General features: G+C 42.2%; 1 protein-coding gene across 2 annotated transcripts in view; it reads right to left on the reverse strand.

Moving 5' to 3' along the window:
- ptar1 (protein prenyltransferase alpha subunit repeat containing 1) overlaps positions 1-6,008 on the reverse strand; it is a 38,117-nt gene extending 32,109 nt beyond the window's left edge. Inside the window, exons 1-2 of one of the 2 annotated variants that reach the window (XM_059974751.1) lie at positions 5,852-6,008; positions 4,983-5,152 (exon numbers count right to left, since the gene is read on the reverse strand). In XM_059974751.1, the coding sequence (XP_059830734.1) occupies positions 4,983-5,152; positions 5,852-5,937 (256 nt within the window). In that variant the 5' untranslated portion in view covers positions 5,938-6,008. Of the gene's footprint in view, positions 1-4,982; positions 5,153-5,637; positions 5,703-5,851 lie in introns of those variants that run through there. The other variant, XM_059974752.1, reaches the window with a different exon arrangement.
- Positions 6,009-15,790: the final 9,782 nt, after the last annotated feature.

The raw sequence follows: 15,790 nt of genomic DNA on the forward strand, positions 1-15,790 counted from the left end.
TGGGGTAACCGCAACGTCTGTGCCTTTGCTATCGCTTAGCTGACGCTTGTGCTCAGTAACAGGCGTGTTTTTTTTTGCTGGGTTGAGGGGGTATCGTTACCTTGCTGCTGCTTACACGCGGGAAGGGGGAGCTGGGGGGGCTTTGGGGCGCTCACATTTAACTTTCATTCTTTGGGGTACTTCTTTGTTTTTGTGAATGTTTTGCAAAGAAAAAGCATTTCAGGATATATTTTGTATACATTTCTCTGACATTAAATTGGACCTTTGAATAGGAACAGTCTTTTCCCCAGGGTAAGGAAGTACAAGATAGAATACAGGTGAACAGGGAAATATTTAAAAGGGACATGGGAATTTTTTTTCCATGGAGAGGGTAGGGAGTAAATGGAATGAGCTGCCAGAAGAAGTGGTTGAGGGAGGCGGATGACTGGAAAATTGCAAATGCTACTCCGCTATTTAAGAAAGGTGGGAGGCAGTAGAAAGAAAACTATAGATCTGTTAGCCCGACAGTGGTTGGGAAGTTGTTGGAATCGATTGTTAGGAATAAGATTACAGAATACCTGAAGCACATGACAAGACAGGCCAAAGCCATCATGGTTTCCTGAAAAGAAAATCCTGCCTGACTAACCTACTACAATTTTTTGAGGAAAATACAAGCAGAGTAGACAAAGGAGATGCAGTAGATGTGGTAGTACTTGGATTTTCAGAAGGCCTTTGACAAAGTGCCACACATGAAGCTACTTAACAAGATCAGAGCCCATGGAATTACAGGAGAGTTACTAGCATGGGTGGAGCATTGGCTGTTCAGTAGAAGACAGAGTGGGAATCAAGGGATCCTATTCTGGCCGGCGGCCGGTTACCAGTGGAGTTCCACAGGGGTCGGTCAATGTTTTGGACTATGGGATTAATGGATTTGTGGCTAAATTTGCTGATTATACAAAGATAGGTGGAGGAGTGGGTAATGTTGAGGAAACAAAGAGCCTGCAGAGAGACTTAGATAGTTTAGGGGAATGGGGAAAGAGGTGGCAAATGAAATACAATGTTGGAAAGTGTATGGTCATGCACTTTGGTGGAAAAAATAAACGGACAGACTATTATTTAGATGGGGAGAGAATTCAAACAGCAGAGGTGTAAAGGGATTTGGGAGTCCTTGTGCAAGATGCCCTAAAGGTCAACTTCCAGGTTGAGTCAGTGGTAAAGCTGGTGAATGCAATGTTGGCATTCATTTCTAGAGGTATAGAATACAAGAGCAGGGATGTGATGTTGAGGCTCTGTAAGGCACTCACGAGACCACGAGCTTAGGGTATTGTGTGCAGTTTTGGACTCCTTATTTTAGAAAGGATATACCAACATTGAAGAGGGTTCAAAAGGTTCACAAGAATGATTCCAGGAATGAAAGGGTTACTGTATGAGGAACATCTGGCAGCTCTTGGGCTGTATTCCCTGGAGATCAGGAGAATGATTGGGGGGGGGGGGGGGGAGGAAATCTCATAGAAATATTCTGAATGATAAAAGGCCTGAACAGATTAGATATGGTAAAGTTATTTCCCATTTTAGGGGAGTCTAGGACAAGAGGGCATGACTTCAGGACTGAAGAAGGTTCACTTAGAACTGAGGTGCGGAGACATTACATCAGTCAGAGGGTGATAAATCTGTGGATTTTGTTGCCATGAGTGGCTGTGGAGGCCAAGTCATTGGGTGTATTTAAGGCACAGAGAGAGAGGTTCTTGATTAGCTAGGGCATCAAAAGGTATGGGGAGAAGGCAAGGGAGTGGGGAGGACTGGAAGAATTGGATCAGGCCATGATTGAATGGGAAAGCAGACTCAATGGGCCAAATGGCCTACCTCTGCTCCTATATCTTATGGTCTTATGGATAGGTGCATGGCTTAGAGGGATATTGGCTGAATGCAAGAAATTGGGACTAGCCAGATAGGTAATGAAGAAGTGTTTCAGCCTGAAATGTCGACTTGTTTACTCTTTTCCATGATGCTGCTTGACCTGCTGAGCTCCTCCAGCATTCTGCGTGTTCCTTTGGATGAGTATCATAGTTGGCATAGACTCATTAGGCTAAAGGGTTGTGTGACCCTGACTCCAAAACATTAATCTCATCCCTAAGCACCTTTGGTGGTGCAGCACATCCTCAATACTGTGCTGTATTGCTGCAGTGACTGATGGAGTGGGTGATGGTTTTGGAAATCGAATGAGAAGGAATCACTAAGTAGAGGATTTAGGATTTGAACACAATTTGCAGCTCAGACGTGAGAATATTAATCATTTATGGTGGGAGCGTTTCAAAGCAGGTAGTTCTGCTGCCTCATAGTTCCAGTGATTTAGCTTTAACTGCACTGTGTGTAGAACTTGTACTTCTCATGTGGGCTTTGCCATGCCCTCCCACATTTCAAAGAAACATTGGTTGGTAAGTTAATTGGGTACTGTGAATTATCTAGTGTAGCTGTTTGGCTGATATTGATGTGCTTGAGAAAGACAAAATAGATCACAGGGAAATAAATAGAATGCCTTCAAGATCTGGTGTAGATGCAAATGGGTTGAATTCAGTAAGAGAGTATCGAGAAACACAAGGCATATGTTAATTTATTGCAGGAGGAGGAGGTGAAGTAGAAATTGGTGCAATACTAGGGAGGCGTTTTAATTTAAAAAACACAAACAGGCAGGAGCCATCAGACCACACAATATTCTAGACAATTGCTTGTTCCTTAAAGTCAAGATATTAACTAGAATAAAGAAGCCACCAACAGTATAGCCTCTATCAAATGTTAAGCCAGGAACAAGTCTCACTTATTTAAATGACTCCTGATGACGTCAGAGGCACAAGTGAACATAATTAACACTGGAATCTCTGGCAACTAGACACCTCACAAACAGTAGCTCCTTTCATGATCTTCAGAGAAACGAAAGCTCATTCCATTCAATAAAACTTAATTGTCCTCAAAAGAATTTTGTAAAATTGCTGCTTAATAAACCAGAATAGAAAGTACTTGATATCATCTAACAACGTTTCACAAGAGGCTCCATAAAATTAACTCTTTCCCTTTACAATTGGAGGGATTTGCTAATTTGATAATATAGATAGATATACATACAAACAAAAATATTGTATAAAATACAAATGGGAACATGACTGGCTAAAAGAAATCACTTAAGCAATGACTCAATGGCTTGCCCTCTCACCTACTGAATTTGAAGGTTATAGGTTCAAGTTTCACTCGAGGCTAACATTTCATTGCAATATCAAGGGAGAGAGCACTGCCCGAGGTCCTATCTTTCAGGTGAACCTTTGAGCAGGTTGGTGTTTAATCAGATGAATTAAACTCTTTCAAAAAAAAAACTTATTTTGAAAGAGTCCAAAAGATTATGTAGTATCCTGACCAACATTATTCCTCAATGGTCATTACTAAAACAAATAATCTGCTCATTACCTTGCCACTTTGTGGGAACTTTCTCTGTGTGAACTGGCTACCACGTTCCTACATTATAACCAGCACATTACAAAGAAACGACAGTCCACCTTTTCATTAGGTTTCCCCAAGGTCTTAATACCAACACGTTCAGAAGTACTACTGTTACCACAAATGCTGAACAAACCACTATTTTCCTCAAGAGAAACAGAAAATCTGAAGGGTGATTTTGCCCACATGAAAAACCATGAATCTCATGGGTTTGGAACAGTAGTCCCAACCTGGGGTCCATGGACCCCCCCCCCCCCCTTGCTTAACTGTATTGGTCCAAGGCATGAAAAATGTAAGGAACTCCTTCTCTGGAATGACAGTGATGATTATATGAAACTTGATGAAAAGGAAAGCACAATAACAGTCAGGAAAAAGAATGAGGGTAAAGAGTCACTGTAGATTATCCAAAAGCTTGGAAAACGTAATAAAACTGACCTATTCAAGTATAGACAGTAGAACTAACAGCCCAAGATAAATGATAGCGACACACACCATCTATTGCTGGGCAGTCAATCACCTCTATGCTAACCTGTGCTCCCAGACCTGGAGAGAATGCTGACCCAGGAATATCAGGGAAAATTTCAATCTTTTCTCCTCTCTCTGTAACTGCCCATAAAATTAGAAATCTTTGCTGTTCCAATTATGGTCACCTCAGCACAAGTTTTCATAACTAAAACAGCAGAGGCATTTGAAGTTTAAGTGAAACTCTAACAGCGCCTTTACTGTCAGCCAAACGCAGGGCACAAGGTATGGTTAAAAACTTTCCATCATCGTGTCAGACCAGCCTCAAAGTAAACCCCAACTCAATGTCCGTGGTTGCGAATATTTCCGCCCATTCATTGTTGAAAATCACAATACTCTTTGTTCATTCCAGGACTTGTCAGCTGTTTCATCTTTGGGAGGTATCAACCTTAGATAGCCAAAATCTCATTCTTAGGGGGTGTGTATTTAAGCATTTAAGGTGAAGCCACTGCATTTTAAAAAGAGGACCCGAGGAGCAGAATATCAGATTTTATTTTTAAAAACAGTCATTTATTTCTGGTACACAACGCCCAAAGGGGTGGAGGCAAACAATTATTATTTTGAAGCATTGAGAGACACACAAATAGGCATAGAAAGATGCACTCCTAATGTAGGCAAATAGATTAGTATACATGGGCAAAAGGTCAGCGTAGACACAATGAGCCAAAGGATTCGTTTCTGTGCTGTACAACACTATGACATCACTAATTCCCCCCCTAACTTTTGGAATTCCTTCCAAAAATCCCTCCTCTCACCCCTCCCTTACGCCTTCCATATCAACTGCACTTTGCCATCTATCCTCTGGTTATACATTTTGTTTGACAGTGCACTTGTGAATGATCTTGCCCAGTTATACTATATTAAAAGGGATCATACTACCTCAAACAGTTGCTATCCTACACTACACAAATTAAATTACGTAGTTCAAAAAAAATGTTTTACTCTTTGATGGTCACATCTAGTTCAACACTTAGTACAAAATATTGGACACTTACCATCCCTGTCCAACCACAGTTTTCTCTGTCGGTAGAGAACAAGTTTACTATGAATGAAGGGCAAGAGTAGTTTAACGCACCAGCTTTCTAGACCAAGTTTATTTTCCACCAGCACTACTGGACTCCGGTTGCACCTGGCTTCAAGACATGGAATCAATCCGATCTCATCACTGAAAAAGAAAACACAGGAGAAAGCAAGTTACACCACCTTCACACTGGAACCAATCTTTTGCATGCATTTCCCCATTGGAGATTTTGGTCTTTTGCAAGTATTTACACGCACTGTAAATTAAGATACCACAGTATCAGTAATGAATCAAAACGCCAACAGAAGTAAATATCAGCAGTAGGCCAACCAGCACACACAACATACATCTGTAACCTCCAATTTGCAGGAATGCAGCCGCTATAATGATAGCTTAAATCTCAACTGCAGCAAAGCCGCAGAATTCCTCAACATAAATGAAATGAGACGGACACCAGTATAACAAGAGATCATTGTCTCATATCCATGGCCTCACAAGCAAGCCGGTTCGTACACGGACGAGCTGCGACCGTCTTTAAACCGATAATTAAATACAATTTTTGAAATCCCTCCCCCCCCCCCAACCCCGCGCTCGGTATTAACAGATTAAATTCTTTCAAACTGCCCAACTTCTCAATTTCTTCTCCTAAATGCATGCTCCGCCCTTATCCTCTTTAGATTAACCTCCAACTCTTCCTTCCAACAACAGTCTCTACCACCCCCCCCCCCCCCTAAATTCCCATCCTTTAATTTGCGGCGCTGAATCGGCCGGTTCTGGGCGGTGCCTGGCCTGGCCTGGTCGGGTATGCGGGAATAGGCTGTGGCTACCTCTGCTGTTCCTTACATGTTGGGGTTCCTCCTAAAAGCGTTGGCAATGTCTTTGACAACCCTTTGAACCAAAAACTTCACCTCCTCTTCCGACTCTGCCATCTTCCTCACTCCCCTCGCCGACTGCACTACTTCCGGGGCAAGCCAGGGAGGGGAAAATACACGTTACTTTCTAAAAGGACACCCGCCCGGGGGCCGGGAGCAGGCGGGGGAAAGCACGGGGCAGCGGGGGCAACAGCGAGGCGGCCCCCTCAAACGCGCCCAATCTAGTCTGTCCAAAACGTGCAGCACTTTTAAAAAGCTCTTTTGCTTATCAGCTCCCTACGCTCCGCAACACTATTCCTGAAAAAGGGTGCACAATATTAGCTGCCTGATTATTTATGCGCGCGTGCAATACCACAGCCACTTTAAAAAAAAGAGAGGGTAAGGATTTTATTAGTGCTCTTCAGCCTATCTAGCGGTACCTTTTGCCAAAAGCTGTTTGTAATTTCACTGGAAGGGGGTAGATATGCAACTAATTAGATTGATTCCCTCCCCACCCCGAAACTAGAGGTGTATTTATTATCTGCTTCATTTACGGTAGTGTGGATGATAACAAATCTAGAGTCATTTGGAAGGGGCCCTTAATCATCTTTATTATAAAGTCCACTCCCCAGAATACAAGAAATAGAGCAATTATAGGTCATTCAGCTCCCTGCCCTTTCTATGGAATTTATGGCAGATCTGTTACCTCCTGCACTGTCCTCATATCCAATTATTCCATATTTAGACATCTATTGATCACAAATTTTGATATGGGTAGTGACTGAATCCCTCCACAGCCCTCTTGGACGAAAAACTCAGGTGTTACTTTTACTTTTATTGTTACCAAACAATTGATACTAGAGCGTACAATCATCACAGCGATATCTGATTATGCGCTTCGAGCTCCCTGAAGTACAAATCGAAGTAGATATAATAAAAATTTAAATTATAAATCATAATTAGAAAATAGAAAAGGGAAAGTGCAAGTCAGGTCCAGATATTTGAAGATACGGCCCAGATCTGGGTCAAGATCTGTTCAGCAGTCTTATCACAGTTGGAAAGAAGCTGTTCCCAAATCTGGCCGTACAAGTTTTCAAGCTCTTGAACCTTCTCCCAGAGGGAAGAGGGACAAAAAGTCTGTTGGCTGGTGGGGGTCGTGTCCTTGATTATCCTGGCAGCACTGCTCCGACAGCGTGCGGTGTAAAGTGAGTCCAAGGATGGAAGATTGGTTTGTGTGATGTGCTGGGCTATGTCCACGATCTTCTGCAGCTTCTTTCGTATGGACAGGACAACTTCCATACCAGGTTGTGATGCACCCTAGAAGAATGCTTTCTACGGTGCACCTATAAAAATTAGTGAGGGTTTTAGGGGACAGGCCAAATTTCTTCAGCTTTCTCAGGAAGTAAAGGCGCTGGTGGGCCTTCTTGGCAGTGGACGCTGCTTGGTTAGACCAAGTCAGGTCATTCGTGATATACACCCTGAGGAACTTAAAGCTTTTGACCTGTCCGCCTGCGCACCACCGATGTAGATCGGGTCGTGCGGTCCGCTACTCCTTCTGCAGTCAACAACCAATTCCTTTGTCTTGCTGACGTTGAGGGATAGGTTACTGTCTTTGCACCATGCCACCAGGTTCTTAATTTCCTCTCTGTACTCAGACTCATCTTTACCCAAGATACTGCCTACAATGGTGGTGTCATCAGCAAACTAGAGTGTGGGAATGCATCAAATTCAATTTTATCCATTTCAATGAGCTCAACTCTTATTCTTCTAAATTAAGAGGGTACCCAGCTAGTCTGTTTAATCATTCCTCAAACAACCAATTCACCATCCCAGGAATTAATCTCATAAACTGTCATTGCAGTCCTCTAGTGAACGTAGACTTTTGTACATGGGAGACTAGCATTATGTATACTATTGCAGATAAGGCATCGCCAACTTTCTAAATCATTGGAGAAAGAGATATTTACTCTTATACTGAAACTCTCTTGCAATAAAAATCAACATGCCATTTGTCTTAATTGCTCACTGAACCTCCTTGCAGTGACTGATGCAAAAGTTGAACTCATAGTATTCACAACACATGAACAGACCCTTCAGCCTACAATATCAGTGCTGATCATCCATTCTCTTCATGTTTATGTGTCTGTCAAATTCCTCTTAAAGGCCACTATAGTGTTTGCTCCTACCACCACCAGTGGTTTTGAGGCTGTGGTGAACTACATATACCTGTCTGGACACGCCCCCCCCCCCCCCCCCCCCCCGCTGACTGCTCCTGTGGCTCCTCCCACAGACCCCGGTATAAAGACGATTGGCACCTGAGCCCTGCCCTCAGCCTCCAGGATGTAGTATGGTGGTCAGTTGCTGCTTGTTCTTTCTTCCAGTCAATAAAAGCCTATATCTCACCTCACGTCTTGGAGAGTTATTGATGGTGCATCAGAGGCACCCACCACTCTCTGTGGAAAAAGGGTGCCCTGCACATTTCCCTTCAGATTTGCACCTCTCATCTTTAAGTTATACTCTCTTGATTCTGACATTGCTACCCTGGGAAAGGGAGTGATTATCTGCCCTTGCTGTGCCTATATTGTTATAAACATCTATTAGATCCCTCCAAAGTTTAATATAAACGCCTTTCATGTTCTCAACTATATAAAAGATGCACTCCTTTTTCTAATTCTCCTAACAAAATAGATGGCGTCACATTTTTTCCACATTATATTCCATCTGCCTTGTGTTCACCTGTTCACTAAACCTGTCTATACCCTGTGAAGCCTGTAACAGTCCATAATGCCACTTGGTATTGTATTGTCCTCAAAGGTGTACGTATATGTTGCACTTGGCATGATTATATGGATTTAGAATATGAACAGTTAGCCCCCGGAACCTGGGTACAGTGGGGACACAAGAGACTACAGATGCTGGAATACGGTGCAAACAACAGACTACTGCATGAACTCAGCAGATCAGACAGCATGCTCTTTGAATCTTTAAATGTATAGAGTTGATGTTTCAAGTCAAGATCCTTGACCTGCACTGGTCACTCCAAAACCAATCCACCATGCATTCCCAACCTGTACAGAACACTTTTATTCCTACTCTCTGTTTTCTATCAGCCACAATCTGCATGAGTATTTTACCCCCAATATCATGCACTTCAGACTTGTTTAATAATCTCCTGGTCCTTTATCAAAAGCCCCTCTGAAAGACTAAGTTTACCCAGACAGTTCTGCTAGTTACCATTTCAAATATTCAGACCGATTTGTGAAATTCCCTTTTACATTTACTTTCTTCATTACAATAAAATTGACCGTTCAGCCCAAAGGAGCTTTCCTATCAGTCCCATTCCCAAAACAGCAAATCCATTGGTGCCATGCCCTCACTCCCATTTCCCTAAGGTCTGCTACTTACTCTTCCTCACATGTCAATCAAACATCCTTTGGCCCTTTTGCCACTTATCTACAAAAAATGATAACTTACAGCACACAATTAGTCCACCAGCAAAAATTCAGGATGTGGGATGTGGGATGTGTGGAGCATCCAGTGGAACTCCACATTGCCATGGAGACAATATGCAATCTCCACATAGATAGCACTGATGATGAATGTTATTCGAACCTACTGTCATTTTCCAAATGTCTTATATAATTCTTTTAACCAAGAGCTCCGGCATCTTAATTACTATTGATGTCAGACTTACTGGTTTGTAGTGCTTATGTTGTACATAGAAACACAGAAACATAGTAAACCTACAGCATAATATAGGCCCTTCGCCCCACAATCCTGTGCCAAACATGTACTTACTTTAGAAATTACCTAGGATTACCCATAGCCCTTTATTTTTCTAAGCTCTATGTATGTATCCAGGAGTCTCTTAAAAGACCCTGTCGTATTTACCTCCACCACCATTGCTGGCAGCCCATTCCACACACTCACCACTCTCTGCGTAAAAAAACTTACCCTGACATTTCCTCTTGTACCTACTTCCAAGCACCTTAAAACTGTGCCTTCTCATGTTAGCCATTACAGCACTGGGAAAAAGCCTCTGACTATCCACGTGATCAATGCCTCTCATCATCTTATACACCTCTATCAGGTCACCTCTCATCCTCCGATGCTCCAACGAGAAAAGTCCAAGTTCACTCAATCTAGTCTCATAAGGTGAGAGCCCATTGATGATGCAAAGATCATTGCCAAAGCATCATTGATGCTTGCCAAAGGTAGCTATCCTGTGTAATTGCAATTATGAAGAAAGCACGGCTGTGCTTCTACTTCCTTAGATGTTGATAAAGATTCAGCACGTCAACCTAAATGTTGATAAACTTCTATAGATGTGTGGTGGGAAGTATATTGACTGGCTGCATCACAGCCTAGTTTGGAAATACCAATGTTCTTGAACAGAAAATCCCACAAAAAGTAGTGAATGTGGCCCCCTCCACCATTGAGCACATCTACACAGAGCACTGTTACAGGAAAGCAGCAACAATCAACAAAGACCCCCACCACCCAGGCCATGCTTCTCACTGTCCATTAGGAAGCAGGTACAGGAGCTTTAGGACTCACACTGTGATGCACCATCAATAACTCTCTGAGACGTGAGGCGAGATATCAGCTTTTATTGACTGGAAGAAAGAACAAGCAGCAATTGACCACCATGCTACGTCCTGGAGACCGAGAGGCAGGGCTCAGGCCCCAATCGCCTTTATACAGGGGTCTGTGGGAGGAGCCACAGGAGCAGTCAGCGGGGGGGGGGGGGGGCGTGTCCAGACAGGTATATATAGTTCACCACACACCGCCGGGTTCAGGAACAGTTATTAGCTCTCAACTATCAGGTTCTTGAACTAAAGGAGCTAACTTCACCCAATTTCATTTGCCCCATCACTGAATGGTTCCCCACAGCCTATAGATGCACTTTCAAGGACTCTTCATCTCATGTTGTCAATATTTATTATTATTTTTTTCTCTTTAGTATTTGCATGGTTTGTTGTTTGAAGTATTGTGGAATATCGGTAGCTCAGGTTAGCTATTTGGAAATTTGGTTGATTGCTGAGCTTGGCAAAATGTTGGCAGATGTTTTGGCTCCAAACGGGAAGCCACCATCATTGTGTAGATGCAGGATTCTCTCTTCAGAATGCCAGCTTATATACTTCTCTGGGGTCCCAATGGATATTGATTAGATGTTGTGATCTGGTTGGCTGGTTCAAAACACTGTGAACAGTTTAGCTGTGGAAGATTCTGATTGACTGGCTTCACGGGAGGTTCATTGGAAGTATTTGGTTCACTGTCCAGATCTTGAAGTTACTGGTGATTCGTTGATTGTTGACATCATTGTTTCTCTTTTCTCCATAAGGATTTATATACTGGATCTATGTTGATGTGTTTGTTGATGGATTCTCCTGTACAGAACCACGCTTCGAGAAATTCTCATTCTTTTCTTGTTCTTGTTTGAGTCAAGACTTTTGCTGTCATCCATTGAAATGGTGTCCTTCTTTGTCTTCATGAATTGATACAAATACATCAACATAGAACAGTGAAGTTACATAAGGACTTTGTAAAACAGAGGGAAGGTTAATAATTAATGAGAAAAGAATAATAATCAAAAATCCAAATTATATTTGAAGTAGTCTCTAAGGAGTGGGCATTGATACATACAAACACACTCAGAGGTTTCATTTCCTGGAATTACTGAATGATAAAGCATAGAAGGTGGGCATTCATCCACTGTATTTGCACTTGTACTTCGAAAGAGCAAATACAGTGGAAGAATGCCCACCTTCTATGATTTGCCCTTACTGGCCTGTATTCTGCCCCTCATGAAGAAAGTGTTGAACGTTCCCAGTTCTTACAGAGTCAAATGGAAATTAAGATACATTTGTATTTTATCTTTATCATAGATTTTATACTTTTTTCAGTTCGCCCCAGAATGCTTTACATCCGATGATTTTTCTGTTGTGTCTTCACCATGTAATATCTGAATTACAGCAATTACTTTGCACATAGCATGCTCCGACAATTAAGAGCTAATAACCAATCAGAACTTAAAATAGAACCAAATTCACCTCCCTCTAGTGCTCGTCCCCCCTTTTTTAATTCCATGGCTTTCTGTAATCTCCTATTAGATTCCTCCTTCTCCTACCCTGTATCTCTCTCAGTAATCAATTTCCTAGCTCTTTACTTCACCCCTCCCACACCCGGTTAAACCTTCTGTTTCTCCCTGCCCTCCCTCCACCTTTTAACTCTACTCCTCATCCAGTCCTGATTAAGAGTCTCAGCCCAAAACGTTGTCTGTACACTTTTCTATAGATGCTGCCTGGCCAACCGAGTTCCACCAGCATTTTGTGTGTTCTATACTTTTACTTTACTCCAGCATCAGTAGATTTTCTCTTGTTTGTAATAACCAAATAGATGTTGATTGAGGGATAATTATTGGCTGGGTCTACTTTTCCTCGAATTGGGTCCCATGGGATCTCTAATGTTTGTATGAAGAAGCAGAGGGAGCGTTAGAGAAGCAGTGTTATTTCCAAATCACGCATTCCCTCAGTATAACACTGGAGTGTCAGGCTATCTTCTGGACTGCAACTTGAAGGAATCTTCACATTTGCAGTTTGGTGGGGGGGGGGCGGATGTGCAAAATTTAAAATTTGATTACTTTTTCTCTGCAGCTTTGCTATTTTTTTGGAGGAAGAAGGTGGGTGAAAGAAGCAAAAAAAAAGACAGAAATCAAATAGTGCTTTCGAGTGCAAAATCCACAGACCCAGTATAACACACTGAAGGCTGGTCTTCCAAAAACTACCTAATTCCATGAAGGGAATAGATGGGTGAATTAAACCGGCTGCAGGAATTTTCCTCTGTGATATCAGTCCACCCTGGGTTAACAAACAGTTCTGCATTTGACCTCTACAGAAAAACAATGTGAGGGTGTCAAGGGCGCCAGAGGTGCGGCAACATTTGCAGGCTACCCCCAGCGCACTCTCAGACCATGTTGGTCATTGACGCAACAACAACACATTTCGCTGTATTTTTGATGTACATGTGATAAGTAACGGTCACCTTTAAAATAATAAATTTCTGGAATTTAATTTTCAGAATTCTGGAAAGGTTTTATAAAATCCAAGCAGCTCCTTGCGGAGTAACATTAATCATTTCAGGTGTCCTTTCGTTCCTGGCAATAGTAATGGAAGGAAATTGATTTATCTACCCTTAGTTTTAAGTAGATGTGGCACATTTAGTCAATGAGTCAATGCATTTAATTACACAGAAGCTGAATGCACAAGCAGGCTACTTAACACAGCCGGTGTTTAGCCTCTTCTCCCATTGTTCTAATACAACCCAAGTGCATAACCTACTCTTTCTCTCCCTTAGTTACACCTCTGATGAAACCTCCTGCCCAGCCTTCTTGTTTATAGAGTGGGAGTGGTAACTGTGAAATTCAGTCCAGACCCTGGGCATGATGCAGAGAAAAGGGAGGAGGATGAATAGCAGGTCTCTTTGATTTCTCTGTGTTTGGGAACACAACACATTAAGTGAGGAGAAATTGGAGAGCTATAATTTTTCAGATCATGAGAATGACCTAACTGTGGGTATGCACTCTTGCAAGAGGAGCTGAGGAGGGTATGATTGAAGATTGTGTTGATTCACTGTGCCACCTCACTTTGGGAGACCTATTAATTGTTCAATGGTTACATTACTCATAATGTTAAATTCTTTATCACAATCACAAGAAAGTCTGCAGATGCTGGAAACCAAAGCAACACACTTGAGGAGTTCAGCAGGTCGGGCAGCATCTATAGAAATGAGTAAAACAGTTGTTTTGACTGAGACCCTTCATCAGGATTGAGAAGAATGGGGAAGATACCAGAATAAAAAGATGGGAGGGGGGAGACGTTAGCTAGAAGGTGATAGGTGAAGCCAGGTGCATGGGAAAGGTCAAGACAAGATAATTGTTAGGAGAGGACCTTCACACCATCCACCACGAGTGGGATTTCCTGGTGGCCAAACATTTTAACTCCCATTCCCATTTCCATTCCTATAAGGTGTTGTTGGAGGACCAACATTTGGGTCTAGGTACCCTCCAACCTGATGGCATGTACTTTGATTTCTCTAATTTCCAGTGAACAAATTCCACCCTCTCCCCCTCCCACTTCCTCTATTCCACACTCTGACCTCACACTGCTTTTGACCTGCCCATTACTTTCCCCTGGGTCACTTCCTTCTTCCCTTTCTCCTATCGTCCACTCTCCTCTCCTCTCAGATTCCTTCTTCTCCAGCCCTTGACTTATCCCACCCATGGGAATTGGTAGGTTTATAAAAGATTTCAGATGACAGTTTGTCTCTAGAGATGGAGACAGAAAGGGGGGAGGTGTGGACCAAGTGAATTTTAGTGCAAGGTGGAAGTTAGAGGCAAAGTTGATGAAATTGACACATTGACTCCTGCCTGAGGAGTAATTTGGATCCACTCTATTTGCCTACCGGCCCTTCACTCAATTGTGGAACATCTGGACAATGAAGATGCATACGCCAGGATCCCCTTCATCGACCACAGCCCAGCATTAAACTCTATCATCCCCTCAAAACTCATCACTAAACTCCAAGACTTGGGACTTGATACCTTCCTGTAGAACTGGATCCTCAATTTCCTCACTTGCAGACCCCAGTCAGTTTGGATTTTCAATAACATCTCCTCCACAACCACCACCAGAACAGGTGCACCACTAGGCTGTGTGCTGAGTCCCCTGCTCTATTTGCTTTATACCTATGACTGTGAGGCTAAGCATCACTCCAAGGCCATACTTAAATTTGCTGACAACACCACGGCTCTTGGACCGTGGATCAAAGACCGTGGGCTCTTGGATCAAAGGTGGTGATGTATCAGCATATAGGAAGATAATTGAAAATCTGGTCGAATGACAACAACAATTCAACGTTGCCAGAGCTCCATGAGCTCACTGATCACTCGTTGTTGCTCCTGATTCCAGCATTTGCAGTCTTTTGTCTCTTCATATTATGCATTTGAAATAAGTGAGCAGTCCGTTCCACCAATTATCAACATTGCTCTTCCTTTATTTTCAATCACAGGGCAGGGCATGTCCTAGTAGGGACTTGATTTTTTAAATTAAACTTCTGTAGAGGTGTCCCAGAGCCACTTTCTTAAACCATTGCAGTCAGCTTCGGGATGTATTCATTACATTATATAGCTTTGAGGTGCATTGTTAATATGGGCTATTTTTAACGGGGAGAACATTATCTTTCTGCAAACCATAAAAATGTTACATTATATACATACCAATTGGAAAATATCATTTAAGGGTAGTTGGTCATTGGTTGAACACTAACATATTTATTATTACTGTATTTAACATATTTGAATATATTTGGTATGATTCAACATTTATTGTGGGAACATTACTTTTCGAGGCAGTAACAAAATTGATAGAATTTTCAACTGGATGATACTGTTCATTGTCAGTATTAGCTATTGGATGTAAATATTTATTGTGGGAAAACATTGTTTTTCTGGATGTATCAAAAACCCAATGTTAAGTAATTTTAATTTGAAAAGGTCACTTTAGGAAGATACTGGAATAAAATGATTTGCTGTTAATATATTACAGTTAAATATATTTGATTAAATAAGACGATGAACATTAAGTTTAATATTTATCTGTACAGAGAAAAGTCTGAGTTTTGGTTTTATATACTATCTGGAGCGTTAAGCTCGCAGCTAACTTCCTTTGGGAAAATAGGCCGACTGCTAGTTTGCGGAAGGATTCCGGGAACGCATCACACCCGCGCCCCTAGCAACGGGTTTAAAAGTTAAAGGCAATTAGCACAGGGTTTTGCTTTATGGACGCAGCTTGAGCCTTTGTTTCGTGACGTTTTCTCCTTGTGATAAAACTCTCTCCTCGCGCTGTCGTCACTATGACGGAAAAAGGTGAGA

Source organism: Hypanus sabinus, chromosome 7 (genome assembly GCF_030144855.1).
Source record: "Hypanus sabinus isolate sHypSab1 chromosome 7, sHypSab1.hap1, whole genome shotgun sequence".
Lineage (NCBI taxonomy): Eukaryota > Metazoa > Chordata > Chondrichthyes > Myliobatiformes > Dasyatidae > Hypanus > Hypanus sabinus.